Source organism: Danio aesculapii, chromosome 4, assembly GCF_903798145.1.
Source record: "Danio aesculapii chromosome 4, fDanAes4.1, whole genome shotgun sequence".
In the NCBI taxonomy this organism is placed as follows: domain Eukaryota; kingdom Metazoa; phylum Chordata; class Actinopteri; order Cypriniformes; family Danionidae; genus Danio; species Danio aesculapii.
Genome location: NC_079438.1, coordinates 16,716,869 through 16,732,521, shown reverse-complemented (window position 1 = coordinate 16,732,521; position 15,653 = coordinate 16,716,869). Strand labels below are relative to the sequence as shown.

General features: G+C 37.4%; 1 protein-coding gene across 1 annotated transcript; it reads left to right on the top strand.

Moving 5' to 3' along the window:
• Positions 1-4,519: 4,519 nt before the first annotated feature.
• On the top strand, positions 4,520-11,132 carry LOC130222161 (gastrula zinc finger protein xLCGF3.1-like). The gene is made up of 2 exons (XM_056454786.1): positions 4,520-4,663; positions 7,153-11,132. Exons 1-2 carry the CDS (start codon positions 4,579-4,581, stop codon positions 8,031-8,033), a joined length of 966 nt encoding a protein of 321 aa, XP_056310761.1. The 5' UTR covers positions 4,520-4,578; the 3' UTR covers positions 8,034-11,132.
• The last annotated feature ends 4,521 nt before the right edge of the window (positions 11,133-15,653 follow it).

Genomic DNA, 15,653 nt, shown 5'->3' with positions numbered 1-15,653 from the left:
GCCAGTGGCGACAGCGGAGAGGGAAAAAAAACTTCACTAAAGGCGGAAGTGAAGAAAAAAAACCTTGAGAGAAACCAGGCTCAGTTGGGCACGACCATTTTAATTTCTCCGCTGGCCAAACGTCTTGTGCAGAGCTGCAGTCTCAGTGGCGGAGGCTGGAAGCTGGCCTCAGCGAAGACTCGTCTGTCTCTGGAGCGTCATAGGAAACAGTCTCATGTTCTCCACTCTTCCATGACCATCGCAGTAGTTGTTCAGGATTCGGCCAGGTCCAGGATATGGAAACCTTGGGATCATCTCGTCGTTGGTCTTGGATCGAATCAGTGACTCTGCATAGTCTGAGGGCCTCGGGAAGAGTATCCCCAGGTGGAAATGGAGAATAAAGAAAATAATTAGCGTAGCTGATGTTCACAGTGTATATCAGCAAGATGCATAACCTGTGTGGAAGCCCCCTAAGTGGTGCACTAAGTGTATGCTTTACTGAACAGATAGGTCTTTAGTCTAGTTTTGAATTGGGAGAGTGTGTCTGAGCCTCGGACGTTATCAGGAAGGCTATTCCAGAGTTTAGGAGCTATAAATGAGAAGGCTCGACCTCCTTTACTCGACTTTGCTATTCGAGGTACTACCAGAAGTCCTGAGTTTTGAGATCTTAAAGAGCGAGTTGGATTGTAGCGAGACAGAAGATTGGTTAGATAAGCAGGAGCTAGATTATTTAGAGCTTTATATGTAAGAAGCAATATTTTAAATTCAATACGAAACTTAACAGGCAGCCAGTGTAAGGAGGATAAAATTGGGGTGATGTGATCAAATTTTCTAGACCTGGTTAGAACTCTGGCAGCTGCATTTTGTACTAATTGAAGTTTGTTAATAGAGGATGCTGGGCAGCCAGCAAACAGAGCATTACAGTAGTCCAGCCTAGAAGTCATAAAAGCATGGACTAGCTTTTCTGCATCTGAGATGGATAGCATACTTCGTAACTTAGCTATATTTCTCAGATGAAAGAAAGCAGTTTTTGTGACATGGGAAATATGATTTTTAAAAGTTAAATTGCTGTCTAATATGACACCCAGATCTTTTATAGTAGAACTAACGCTAACTTTGTATCCCTCTAATTGTAGATCGAGTTGTGAGATCTGCTGTGTACAGGATTTAGGCCCAATAAGTAATAATTCTGTTTTGTCTGAGTTTAAGAGAAGATAATTGGAACAAAAGAACAAAATTTTTCTTGCTTACCAACGTAAAATCCTCTGATGGCCTACTTACATCAATTCTTCCTTCTCCTTCAATTCTTCTGCCTGACTCCAATCTTACTGTTTGGCTTGACTTCCTCCTTTCACTAACTACCTTTACTGCTTCAGCATAAGTTAGAATATTTTTTTCTTTTTCCTGTTGAACTTCTATTGCCCTTTTCCTCGCCTCACAACCTCCATATGCAGCATTATGTCCTCCTCCACAGTTGCAACATTTCAATTCAACTCCATCTTCACACTTTCCAAATTCGTGTTCCCCTCCACATCTCGCACATCTTATTTTCGATTTACATACAGCCGCTATATGCCCGTACCTTTGACAGTTGTAACATCTCATTGGAGGCGCTTTATATTCTCTGACAGGGTAGCTGATGAATCCCATTCTGACTCTATCTGGCATTTCCCTTCCTTCAAATTTAAGGCGCACTGAAAGACTGTCCAGTCTTCTTCCTTCTCTATTCATCTTCAATCGAACAGCATCTATGATTTTACCTCCATCGATATTCTTTTTTAATTCCTCCATTTTTACACCAATCGGAACTCCTTTTATCATGCCAAATATCCATGAATTCTGACCTAGAATTTTACTACTCGTAACAACCTGCTTCCCCACTGTTTTTAATTTCATTGCCTTATTTTTTTGTTCTTCATTTTTGCACGCAATCAATAACGCCCCATCCTGAAGCACCTTTGCGAATGCTATTTCACCTACTTGTTTCTTTAATTCATGTGTCAACATCATAGGATTTATTCCTGAAACTCCCGTTACTTCTTTGAATCTTAATATTATCCTAAATCCTAAATTTGCCTTTTCTCCAACCCCTTCCTCCTCGCTAGCTAGCGAACTACTTTCTGATGCGTCCGCCTTACCTTTTTTCCTTTTCCTAGATGCCTTTTTCCCGTATTTTCCTTCTATTTGTGTCCATCCTATATCCATATCATCCTCTACCTCCTCTTCACCACTATCCTCTACTCTTAGAGTCTCTGATCCATTCCCAACTCTATATTCTCGAGATTTATTTTTGTTTTTTTTTTTTGTTTGTTTGAATTCGCCGCCATTACTCAGCTCTCGCCGTCTGGCACCGGAAACGTACAACCTCGGCGATAGCTGATTGGCTGCCTGTTTCTTAACCAGTCTCTTTACAACAGAGGGTAACATTTGTGGACATAAGATTAATTTGTCTTCATTTCAGACTCTTCAGAGGAATATAACATTGTTTCTGTGCAAACCCTGATTGTATAATAACGTCAAGTCTGGCCCTACAGATTTTTTTTTACATTATTTTATATTTGACTGCACAAATCTTCTCAGTACATGTCAAACAAAGACATTCACTCAATTACTAATAGATCTCAGATTTCTTTAACAGTTTGAGTGACTTTTTGGAATAATATATTTAAGTGACAGAATTATTTATATTTAAGTACATTAATTCCTCTTATATAATAAAGTTGGTGAAGTCTCCACTCATAACTGCTCTCCACTAAATCACAAACCTGCTCAATCTAATAATTTCCCCAAATTTTGTATTCAGACTGAAGATAAAGTAATTTGCTATGGGTGTACTTAATATGAAGTGTTTTGCGTTGACTTTTCCAGTTCTCCTAAAAATGCTTTTATCCAAACTTTTGTATCCTCTAAAATTGTATTTTTAGTTACTCTTTAAAAGCCTTCTTACTATAAATGTATTAATTTATAGCTTTTTCTTTCTACATTTGGCATCTAGAGATTTTGATATGTGAACTCTGATAATTATTGCAAAACATCAGAATGTTATTTCGCATTATGTCCATATAGGACTGATTATCTTGTGGGACGTCAAACACACGACCGAATTATCATGCGCATGTTTGGCCGACCATTTATAGATGTTAGAATTAAAGGGGCCGACGATTTGATCTTTGGCCGACGTTGGCCCAACAAATGTGTGCTGTCTGGGATATATATATATATATATATATATATATATATATATATATATATATATATATATATATATATATATATATATATATATATATGAAAGGGTCATGGAGGTGCAGTGAGTAGCACGATCATCATGCTCATCTTCAGAACGCAAATGAAGACACTTCAGTTGAAATCTGAGAGCTCCCTCATCTGTCATAGACAAAAAAAAAAATGTTGAAAAAAAGCAGCCATGTACAAAGTAGGAACCGCTCCTTTTTGCCCCGGTACTCTTTTTATTTGCATTTACCAGAAGAAACTCAAACAGGTTTGGAACAAGTAAAAGGATGAGTAAATAACAGAATTGTAATTTTTACGTGAACTACCCCTTTAATGCTTCTGTAAGTAAAGGTAAATTAAATATTATTACTGAAGATATTGCTAAAGATTTCCCAAAGATGGGTTGCAGCTGGAAGGGCATCTGCTGCGTAAAAACATGCTAGATAAGTTGTCGGTTTATTCCGCGGTGCCGACCCCCTATTAATAAAGCCGAAAATAAAATAAATTATTATTGCTAAAGAATGGCAGGAAACGTGGAACACAGAAAATGAATCACATAAAAAAAAAACCCTATATAGGCCTATGAAGTTGTAGAAATAGAAAAAAGAGGTCATAATTATGAGGATGAGATTTGGACTCAGATATTAATAGGAAGTAATGTGTTGTAGACATACAAGTCATCATGAACTGGATTAAAAACGTTTCTCAAAATTGTCTTAAAAAGTTTAGATTAAAGGTTTTGATCAATTTTAAATAGTGGTGTGTCTTTGTGGAGAGAGAGAGAGAGAGAGCGAGAGCGCAGACACAGTGTAAAGTGAAAAACATGGGAGAAATTTATTTAAAAAGTCATGACTGCAACAGTAAGTGGCAAAAAAAGCTAAACAAAAAAGACTTTTATTTTGGCGCGGCATGTGACGTCATCAGGCGGCGCCACTTCGGCGCTGTGATTCTACTGGAGAAAGGTTTGTGTTTTAAAATGTTTATTGATATAAACCGATTTAATTAAAGTTTCGGGTTTTTCATCCGATGCTAAAATGTGTTCCTGCTGTTGGAAATATTATTTAAACCATTTATACAACGTAGTATTATTTTACTCACAGTGGTGAGGGCTATTGTTTGAATAAGTTACAGAAATGTGTGTAATAAGTGTTTTAATGAAACCTTTACCTGATTTCTTTTTGTTAGTAACTCTCATATAAAGAAACTGTTGAAGCAAGTGTTGAAGAGAAGTTTTGTTTCTGTTAATTGTTTTATTTACTTAAACAGAATTTTTTTTTATTGTTTTGTTCATTTTAAACAGGATAAAGTGTCCAAACGCAGAGAAAAACTCCTGCTGAAGCGACTGATCTCCACACTGTTATAAAGATGGCGTTTATTAAAGAGGAGAGTGAAGATGTGAAGATTGTAGAAACATTCACAGTCAAACAGGAAGATCTGCAGGAACAAACAGGTTGATTTTCATTCTCACCTATCACACTCACCTCATCAGAAGTCTCAGTTTAAAAAAATCCACATTCAGATATATTTTAATAATAAGAATACTAAAGTAAATATGTCTTGCAGCCCTGAGTGTGCAGCCTAGTTCTCCTAAATGCACATAAGCACTCATTAAAAGACAGGAATGAGTTTCTTTCTTGTTACTTGTTCTCATGTCTTTTGTCATTCTTTTTATGAATTATTAGTCTCCCATTTTCTCTACCTTTTTAAGGTTATTGCTTTCTTGTTCTCCTAACTGTTTGTAAAGCATCCTTAGGCACTGGTGCTATATAAAATATATAAAAACAATAAATAAAAAATTTTAACTGTGCTGATGATATTTGACCTACAGTATTCTCATAGAAGATGTCTGCTATTACAGTGATAGTGTTGGATTAGTACTATCCATTTGCATATGTCACGTTGATCACAATTTATTTTTTCATCAACTTCTTTATGGGTTTAAACTTGTTTCTAGTAGTTGTTACTAGTTCTCACAGATAGTATCTGAGTCAGAAGTACATCATTATTATAATAACTAATAACCAGGGCTATTGCTTTTAACCAGGGTTTCCGCAGGGTCTTAAAATGTTGTAAATTCCAAAATCTAAATTTTAGGCCTTAAAAAGTCTTAAATTTACTGAAATATTGTGTTGTAGGTCTTAAATCTTTTTTAAACAGGTCTTAATTTTCCTTTGTTCATGTTTTGCTACCCAATCTGGCCAAAACCCATACAATCACCAACAATCCATTTCAATAAAACTTTCAAGGTTTTAAAACCGCCAATATTTTCTACTGTACCGTTCCTACGGTAAATGTAAATTTTTATTTATTTATTTATTTTTTTACATTTTTAGTTTTTTTTAGAACAACAGTATCTCCAGCAGAAAAGATATCCAAAGATGCCATTTTAAATTGTAAATAAACCTGTGTTTTTGAAACTAAAAAAGACAGCGGAAGTAAAGAATTCATTTGTATTATTCAGCCTGACATGTTTACTGCTCCAAAATACTTTCAAAGTTTCTCAAAAGAAAATATATCGGCGACGCCGACGGCCACAGCGAGGGGCAATGCGTCCACACGTAGGCTACGCCGTCGCTTGACGCAGAAGTATAAATCAGCCTTGAGTCACATACCTGTCTGATGGCTCATCATGCAGGTCTTTGTCTTCTCAGGTGTGAATCACTGCAATTAGTAATGATAGTTCATGCCTTCTCGCATAGACCAATTTTCACTCAAGGGGTGACTGTCTTTTGACGTTGTACTTTTCACACACAAACAGCAGTATCAACAACAAAACAAACAATATAACAATAATCACAATGAAACACAAAACCCTCAGCACTTAACTCAAATGAAAGTGGAAGGAAAAAATGCAAATGAACCCAGCCGGTGAGTTGGCAGCTGACTCCAAGTCAGTGAGATAAATCTGTGAGTTGATTTTGTTCAGGACACACTGCACTGAAGTCTTTGGTGACACACTCGTTCACAGATGTCACGAGCACTTCAGTAACAAGACAGCGGTCTTTGCTCTGTTGCTTTAATATGTACTTTTGCTTTTTGTTTCTCACAGCCAGTCGTTAAGCTTACACTGCTCGTCTCGACCTGGTTTCCCCGCACTGCAACAGTTTAGTCAACTTTTCTTTCTTCCGCACACCACATAATGCTTTCCTCTCTTTAACTCTCCTCCTCTTTCTTTATACTCTCACCCATTTCCTTTTTGTCGTCCCATGGGTGGAGACCAATTAAACAATGTTGACGAAGAAAAAATGGACATGAATAAAACAAAAAGGGAGTAAATTTGCAACAGAAAAAAATGAAACAGAGAAAGTTTTGGCCAAATTAAGCATTAAAATCACCACAGAATGGATGAAAATGACCCAACAGCACACAAGGGGAAAGGTGCACATTTCAGCCTTTTTCCAGATGCTGTACAGGTGTGTCTCAAGTCTGCGAGGCAAATATTCAGCTGTTTGTTCAGCTGTTACCCCAGAACTTTATTTCTGATGCGTTTACCAGTCAGGCACAGAATGAACAAGTATTACCTGTCTGCTTTACAAATTTTAGAAAAATAATTTGTTGTAATTATGAATATATATGAATAAAAATAAGCCATTTACAGCTTTCAAATCTGTGTCTGATCAATATGACCAAAATGACTTTTATGAGAAACTCTGAAAACTGGACTGACACAGTTTCAGTTTGCTATAACTTCTATGTTAAGCGGCTTTGACACAGTTACGTTGTAAAAGCACTAGATAAATAAAGATGAATTGAATTGAATCTGCTTTAATGTGTACACGTTAATGGACCAAACATAATATGATCTGATTTATTTTACATTTAATGTGCATCAAAATTACAGTGTGTGTAGCCAATGTTTCCAGTGTCTTTTCACTTTTCAGCTTTTGATGAGAAATTTTAAGATTTAATGAAAACTAATGTTTTATTTATTTATTTCAGACCTAATTGAAGAGAATCAGGGGAGTAAAGAGGAGGAACATCATGTCAAAATTGAGGAAAAAACTCATTTACAGACTGATGGTATTTTGAAAAGGAGAGATAAGAATCGTTGCACCTGCACTCAGTGTGGAAAGACGTTGGCAAGCAAAAGCAAACTTAAGATTCACATGATGAACCACACTGGAGAGAAACCATTCAAATGCACTCAGTGTGGGAAGAGTTTCAGCCAATCATCACACCTTAATCTACACATGAGGATCCACACGGGAGAGAAACCTTTCACATGCACTCGGTGTGGGAAGAGTTTTAGCCAATCATCATCCCTTAATCAACACATGATGATCCACACTGGAGAGAAACCATTTACATGCACTCAGTGTGGAAAGAGTTTTAACTGCTCATCACACCTTAATCTACACACGAGGATCCACACTGGAGAGAAACCATTCACATGCACTCAATGTGGGAAGAGTTTCAGCCAATCATCATCCCTTAATCTACACGTGATGAGCCACACTGGTGACAAACCATTCACATGCACTCAATGTGGGAAAAGTTTTAGTCTGTCATCATCCCTTAATCTACACATAAGGATCCACACTGGAGAGAAACCATTCACATGCACTCAGTGTGGGAAGAGTTTCAGCCAATCATCACACCTTAATCAACACATGATGATCCACACTGGAGAGAAACCATTCACTTGCACTCAGTGTGGGAAGAGTTTTAACTGCTTATCACACCTTAATAAACACACGAGGATCCACACTGGAGAGAAACCATTCACATGCTCTCAATGTGGGAAAAGTTTCAGCCAATCATCATCCCTTAATCTACACATGATGAGCCACACAGACGAGAAACCATTTACTTGCACTTAGGCCGGGGTCACACTGGACTTTTCTCCCCATAAACTTCCTTTCATATGGATGCGAATGCATCACACCGGAAACCAAGTTCGTGCGTCAAGTTTCGCAGTTCACTGCGTTGCAAAGTTCAAGCTTGGTGAACTCTGACGTGCAAAATCATATCACTTGACTGTGAGGCCAAACAAAGATCAAAACATGACCTCTCTGGATAGAAATTTAAAATGACCAAACGCTCACTTTTTAAAATGTCTAATCATTTGTTCAATCCCGCCCCTTTTTGCAGTACCATACAACAGAATTTTGCATGCTCAAACTGTAGAGGTGGAACATCTGGTTTGTTCTGATAGTCCTTGAAAACTGGAGACTCCGGTAAGAGAGTAAAGGGCTCAGAGAATTTCATCCAACAAAATCTTTAATGAGTGCCTATATTAGTACAGGTCACCTGTTGTTGGTATAGGTACAAATGGGGTGTGAGTGTGTGTGTGTGTGTGTGGTCTGAAACATAAAATGGGCAAATTGAATATCAAAAAAATATTACAGGTTTATCACTTAACAACAATCAAACGTGTCCATTCTGATTACAACAGAAAACAATCTGCAAATATATGAATAAATTCACTGTTAATCTGTAGTGTATAAGAATGACTTTACACCATCAATCAAAATGTATACGTTAATTCAACAAAGAAATATGCTGTAGCATAAATAGTTTGAACTAGCTTATTAGCTTCCCAACACAGATTGACATATAACATCAGATTATGCAAATATATGCATTAAAGGATTAATATAACATTACATATATTATCACAACAGTATTAACATAAGTATTGTACATATTTTTGGTGAAAATCAGTAAATAAACTCTTTCTTGGCATGAACGCACACAGGGTAGATATCTTGCAGTCTCACCATGCCTCACATGTGATTTGTGCCATGTGCGTGCTCTTAAATTGATAGTTGTAAATGTCTGTGAAATGAGAGGTCCGCCATCTAGTGGGTACTCATAAGAACTGCAACCCCATTATAGGACATTCCTACACAAACTCCAGTGTGACTGCAGCTTCTGTGTGGGATGAGTTTCAGCAACTCCTCAGACCTTAATAAACACATGAAGATCCACACTGGAGAGAAACCATTCACATGAACTCAGTGTGGGAAGAGTTTCAACCGATCAGCAAACCTTAATGAACACATGAAGATCCACGCTGGTGTGAAAGAGTATACGTGCTTGAGTGTGAGAAGACTTTTGTTACAGCTTCAAAATTAAAACCACCAGACGGTTTAAACTGTAAAAAGAGGTTTAATCAGTTAACACATCTGAAAACAGAAGAGGATTCACACTGGAGTGAAACCGTACAGATCTGATCAGTGTCTACAGAGTTTTGCTCATTCGGCGCAGCTTAACAAACACATGGACAAAAAGTTGCACACATGACATGAATGCAGCAAAACATTTTCTCATGTGCACAGGATGTTTCATGTCTGAATAATGTTTGAAAAGGCTGAGTGACAGTATACTGTTTTCCAAGACTCCTACACTGCAGTAGGATTAGTTGTAAATGTGTTGCGCTTCTCGCGTTTACCGTAAACACAATGATGGCAGCTGAGAGAAGAACAGTTTCATAAACATCTGGCAAACAGCATCTCTAAAGCTTAACATCTCTTTGCAAGTGATTGTACAGGTGCGGATACATCTGTACTCTACTCTCTAGTGTATTCATGTGGCTAGTGTTGTTTTGGATGATGTTGTCTGTTTGACTCCCAGAATGAGAAACAAATCAGTGTGAAGGCACCACACATCAAAGAAGGTGGAGCTCCAGGACGGTTAGTTTGCAGTATAACATGGCCTCAAGTTTAAAAAGCCCATTCAATTGTCCTGTGTTGCATCTTTTATTAGTGTTTTATTAGTTAAGTTTCTTTATTTTTAAGTTTAAGGTTCTTTCTAGTTTACTACATTTAATTTTTTGAGTAGAATACAAACTTGATAAATATTTTCTGATTTAGGCAGAGCGACAGGTATTAAGTTGTAGGGAGTCAACGGATCCTTCCAGAACCGAACAAGTCACAGACCATATTATCCTTAAAAGATTGGTTGGTGCCTACATGTCTGAGCTTTGATTTCATTTTAAAGCAATCCACAGGCACCCAGCAACAGGTTATCCACAGGATGACTCGCCAGTTGCGATCACAAATGTGTGCTAATTAACTTTAGATCTTAACACAATAAAGGAGGCTACACTCAAAGACCCCCCAAACCAGTTTTTGAGAATACTCAGCAAAGCCCCTTTTGTTCGCACCTGCAAATGGCGTCTGCAAGGCAATACACATTCTCAGGCAGACACAGAAGTGATCAGAAAAGCTTCCAAAGATTAAATGGACATTCAAGTAAAATTGTGTTTATTTGAGTAATGTATGTTTGCTTTAACTTTCTGTAGGTTTTTGTGTGTACATGTTCCATGTGTTTAACAAAACTGTTATGGATAGTTATTGAGTTATAGCCCTCGGTGACAAATGAAATCTACAGAATGCTTGTGAAATACTTCATGTTTGGTATTGATTGAAAGCTAGGAAAGTTTCAAATGCATTGGTTTATATGAAGAAACCATACTATGAAAGGTGTCCATGTTATGATACTTTACTTTAACAATTATCCTATCAAAGCGGCACCCACACAATGTGCCAACCCGGCCTTTTAGAGGAGGGAACTGGGGTGTGACCCCACCCCGCAGCTTCTCTGATTGGACAATCATTGTGTAGGCCCAGCCTATACCAAAGCCTATAAAACTTTGAACAAGAAAAAATTCTTTGTTGTCTTTCGCCGGTCGTCTTTGCCAGCCGTCGCTGCCCGGACGTTACTCTTCTCGTGCTGTGGCCGTTACATCGCCTCGCCGGAAGCCTCGTTACATCACGGAGCAGATCGCGACCTTCCCTTGCTGCCGGCTCGACCCCCGATCTGCTTGCGCAACCGCTTCAACAAGCCATCGGGTCAACTCATCAGAACTCTAAAACTCTGTCACAACTACAGAAACCCCAGGAAGAACTTCACCTACAAAGCCGCCTCGTCCGACATCCGACATATATATATATATATGTGTGTGTGTGTATATATGTGTGTGTGTGTATGTGTGTATATATATATATATATATATATATATATATATATATATATATATATATATATATATATATATATATATATATATACACACACACATACATATATGTGTGTGTGTGTATGTGTAAAATTATGTATTTTTTGCAATGCTGGCAAAAAGGAGTAGCAAGATGCATCACATGACTTTACACCGTTACAAGAATTTAAAATCTTAGTTTCAGAAAGATGCTGTTTTAACTATTCATTGATTTTAAAGCTATTTTTGTACAAATACTTTAAGAGAATTGGATAATTTAAATGCAACAACAATAATAATAGTAATAATAATAGTTTTTCTTTTTTATTCATTTATTTACTTTTCAAATAAATCAAAGAATTAAGATTAGTGTCGCTTATTTTGGTTATCTGACATGATTGGCCACCAACACATTTTAAAAACTGTCGGTTGTTCATTTTTACCCTTTCACATGGTAGCAGCTCAAGCTGAAAATTCATACTGACAAGATAAAAGGCTAGTCGTTTATCTTTAGCCTACTTCAAAAGTGTTTCGTATGTACGTTTACCAGCCTGCAAACTTTTAAAAGATGGGTTATTTAGGTTAATTCAATTGGGAATTATCACCTAGAATCTGGTGGTTTACCAGTAGCTGTTTTTATGACAACAAAAAATCCGATTCATGCTGACAGACTATACATAGCTTGTTTAAATTGCCGTCACTTGCTTTCTCGTCACGTCATTGTATTTTGTCCCCACAAAGCATTTTTTTTAAGCACTTGTGTAAGAAATTCTGAATTCTTTGTTTAAAGCTACATGTTTTACTATACTGTGGGTAGCCTAGTGTTTTGGTGTAATGTTCTAGTTTTTCCGATGGGGAAAAAACAAAAGGTATGTAGTACCCTGGTTTGAACAAATAACAAATCAACATCAAATATTTAGTAAAAAGGCTCATTTTTTTGTTTCTTTTTTTAAACGATTCAGTGCGGAACTGTGGTCGAAAACGTTTAATCGACAAGTTGACACAAGATGACACTGTTTTGTATTTTTAACTCGGTTCAGTGATCTTTATTTCTATAGCCTTTGCAAAGTAGACTGTCACAATTGAAGTTCGTGTGATGCAAATGATATACTGGAGGCTGTTTTTAAACATGGATATGACAAGTCACAAATACACACTTAATGCACCGAAACAACGGCAGTCATTTATTTGAATAGCACAATTCAACAACCCGAAGAAGCATTTACATTTACATGATTAAAAAAATAAAGTAAAAACGTTTAGGTAATAAATGCATTATCAAACAGCCTAGCAATTTCCTTTCCACAAATTTACACTGGCTATTCATGCTGCTCCTGCCATATCCTAAATCCTTTACTGAATGTATCAGACAATGTTTTTGTAAAAGACTGACTTCACACCAAATAAAAAATATGAACTGCTACTTGTTCTCATTTTAATATTACTATATTACACACACACACACACAGACACACACACACACACAGACACACACACACACACACAACTTCCATAGTATCTGTATACAAATTGTCACACACTTTGAAATCAATTAGCAAATATCAAATTATCATTAATTGAAAACACCTTTAAAATGGTCCTTTAAAAAGATTTAAAAGCTGTTTGAAAACCCAGTACTGCCATTTCTATACCAAGTTGTGCAGAAAGATATAGGACTGCAGCATGGGAAAGACAAAAAGAGGAAAGGGAGCATTGCGGAAAGACCTGTGGAGTGCGGCTGGAGGAACAGAGGTGATAAAAAAAAATTCACTGCCGAAGACATGAACAACACTGCTTTTAATTCCCCCGTTTGGGAAAAATTGGCCACAAACATTTTTGGCAAAAACACACTTAAAAATAGACAATGGCTTTATGTCATTTGGACATATAATAGAAGGAACGTCAGGGGGTTAGAGGAAACGGTGTTGTCCAACACACTAAAAAATCAAACAGCAGAGGAGAGGGGGAAATGTTTAGAGTCTGACAGTTCAGAGAAGTGTGAACAGTCTGACAGTCCAAAGATGTGTGTACAATCTGACAGCCCAGAGGATGATCCAGTACACAAACACCAACCAAGTATCACAGAAATGAAAAAAAGACCAGAAAAAAGAACACAAAGAAAACATAAAACAGCTGATGAATATAGACATGTACCAAAAACACCAACAAAATTCACTATCCACATACCCTCAAAAGTGTGAAAGAAAATCAAACCTGTAAAGTACTCCAACAAATTAAGAAAACCATGGACTCAATACATTTATAATCAGTTCCGAAAAAGAAATCCTTGCTGTCCACTTCATTTTGTGTATCAACACGTGAAGGCAATCAAGAGCCGAAAGTGCACATGTGCTTATTTAAATGTTCGAGCAAATTGCACATTTTCAAGCTGCTGTGCAAAATATTCTTTCACCATGAAAGCAAGACCATCAGAAAGTCAAACAGTAATTCCACTAACTGTTTGCAGAGCAGATCAAATCTTGCACCCTAAAAAGAACAACATTTCAGGCAAGGCAGTAACATTAAACGCGGATCTATAGCAAAAACTGTGATCAAAGGAGTAAGTACCGAAGGCTGGTAAACACACCAGTCCAAGAACTTTTAGAGGGAAACATCAGCCACAGTCTGAATAAGAACATCCTTAAAGCCATTTCACATGAAATCAAAAAAGCACTTCAGCAACGCGAAAATGTTCTGCTGGAGACAAAGCTTACTCAGTCTATCATCAAACAGTGTGATGTTGGCTCATACTTTGCTCCTGGTTATGTGCAACACTTACAGATAGACCCGTTTGGAGCACACCTATACACAGAGACAGGATTAAGTATCTTAGTAAGCAAACTGAGACAGAGACATCCTGTGGCTGTATATTTGGATGCAACTGGGGGTATCATTTCCAAAATTCCTGACCAAAACAAAACCATCCTATATTACGCACTGACCTTACCGGGAAAAGGAAGAGATGCTCCGCCGCTGTCAGTTTCCGAAATGATATCCAGTGAGCATTCTGTACCGCCCATAACATACTGGTTAATGCAATTCCTCCTCAAACTTTCAAAATACACAAATCAGCAAATACATCAAGTGGAAACAGACTTCAGCTGGGCAATAATGCAGGCTGTTCTCCTTGCTTTCATCAAGGAAAGCATCACCGCTTACCTTGAGAGAACATTTGCCATCTGTCAGAAGCAGAAAACATGGGCAGAAATTAAACACACAACAGTTTTACATTTGTGTTCTGCTCATATTATCAAAGCCGTGACTTTAGCCCCCCAAAAGAGGTCATCCGATAAAGGTCTTAAAAACTTTGCCACTTGCGTATTTGCAAGACTACAAAACACAGATAGCCTTGATGATGCTCTGAGAATTTTTAAATCATTCTGCACAGTTTTTAGTGCAAGGCATTTCACTGAAACTGTGAAAGAAAGTCTTTGTTTTTTAGAAGCCCTAATTTACAAAGAAGGTGGCATTCTGCAGGATACCACAGGTCAGGTCCTAGAAAAGGTGGAGGTGAGTGACAGTACATCTGCAACAATTGTTGGTGATTCCTCATACTCCAAAATGTTCAGAAACATTTGTGATGAAGTCAGTGCTGTTGTGGAGGGTGAAAATGATTCAAATCAAGCAAATCCATATTACTGCCCGCAAATGGTCAGTTTTCTTCTGGACAATTATATGGCCATTTATCCACTCTGGAGCGGGGTTCTGCTTGGAGACCTACAGAGATATGGCTGTGATATGGTCCACTCACCCACCCAAGAATGTCAGAAAAAAAGAGACACGAACTGTCATGTTGAAAAGTGGTTTGGCATTGTGAAAACTTCAATTCTGTGCAAGAAAAAACACCTCAGGCCAGCTCACTTCGTTCAAGCTTTGTATAGTTCCTTGAAGGGTCGGTACAAAGAGTACATCATAAGGAACAATCTTGCTGACAGTCTCCTCACAAGACCCCTCAGGCCATCAAGCCATGTGGTTTTGGTTGAAGAAAACTGGGCAAAACGATCAAAAAAACATAAAAGAGGCACTACAAAATCACACTTTTACAAAGCCCCATATAACATTCCAAAAGCAATGCTCTACAGGACAGCACCAACATTCTGCAATGTCCCTGATGTTCCAAAAGGTGTTGCTGAAAAGGTAAATTGATAACTCAAAAGCAGTAAAAGTGAGTTCAATTACATGTTTACAGTAAATGTGCTCCATTAATATTAACAATTTTGTTCAGGACTTTACAGAAAAAGTACACAAGGCAAAAAAATCCACTGACCCCACAACTGAAATACACCAATCAAAAGGAAGGGTTTCTGCAGAGGTAAATCAAAAGAGTTTATTAATAATTGTAAATATAACATTTTGTAATTCAATATTGAGTTTTCCTCTGACAAATCAATATTGCAAGCAGGGGCCTGTACCATGAAGCTGGACTAGCTGGCTACTTAATTTTTAGTGTAGTTTGCACCAATCTTGGGTTTTAGGTAACATGACAGCAGCTAGAATG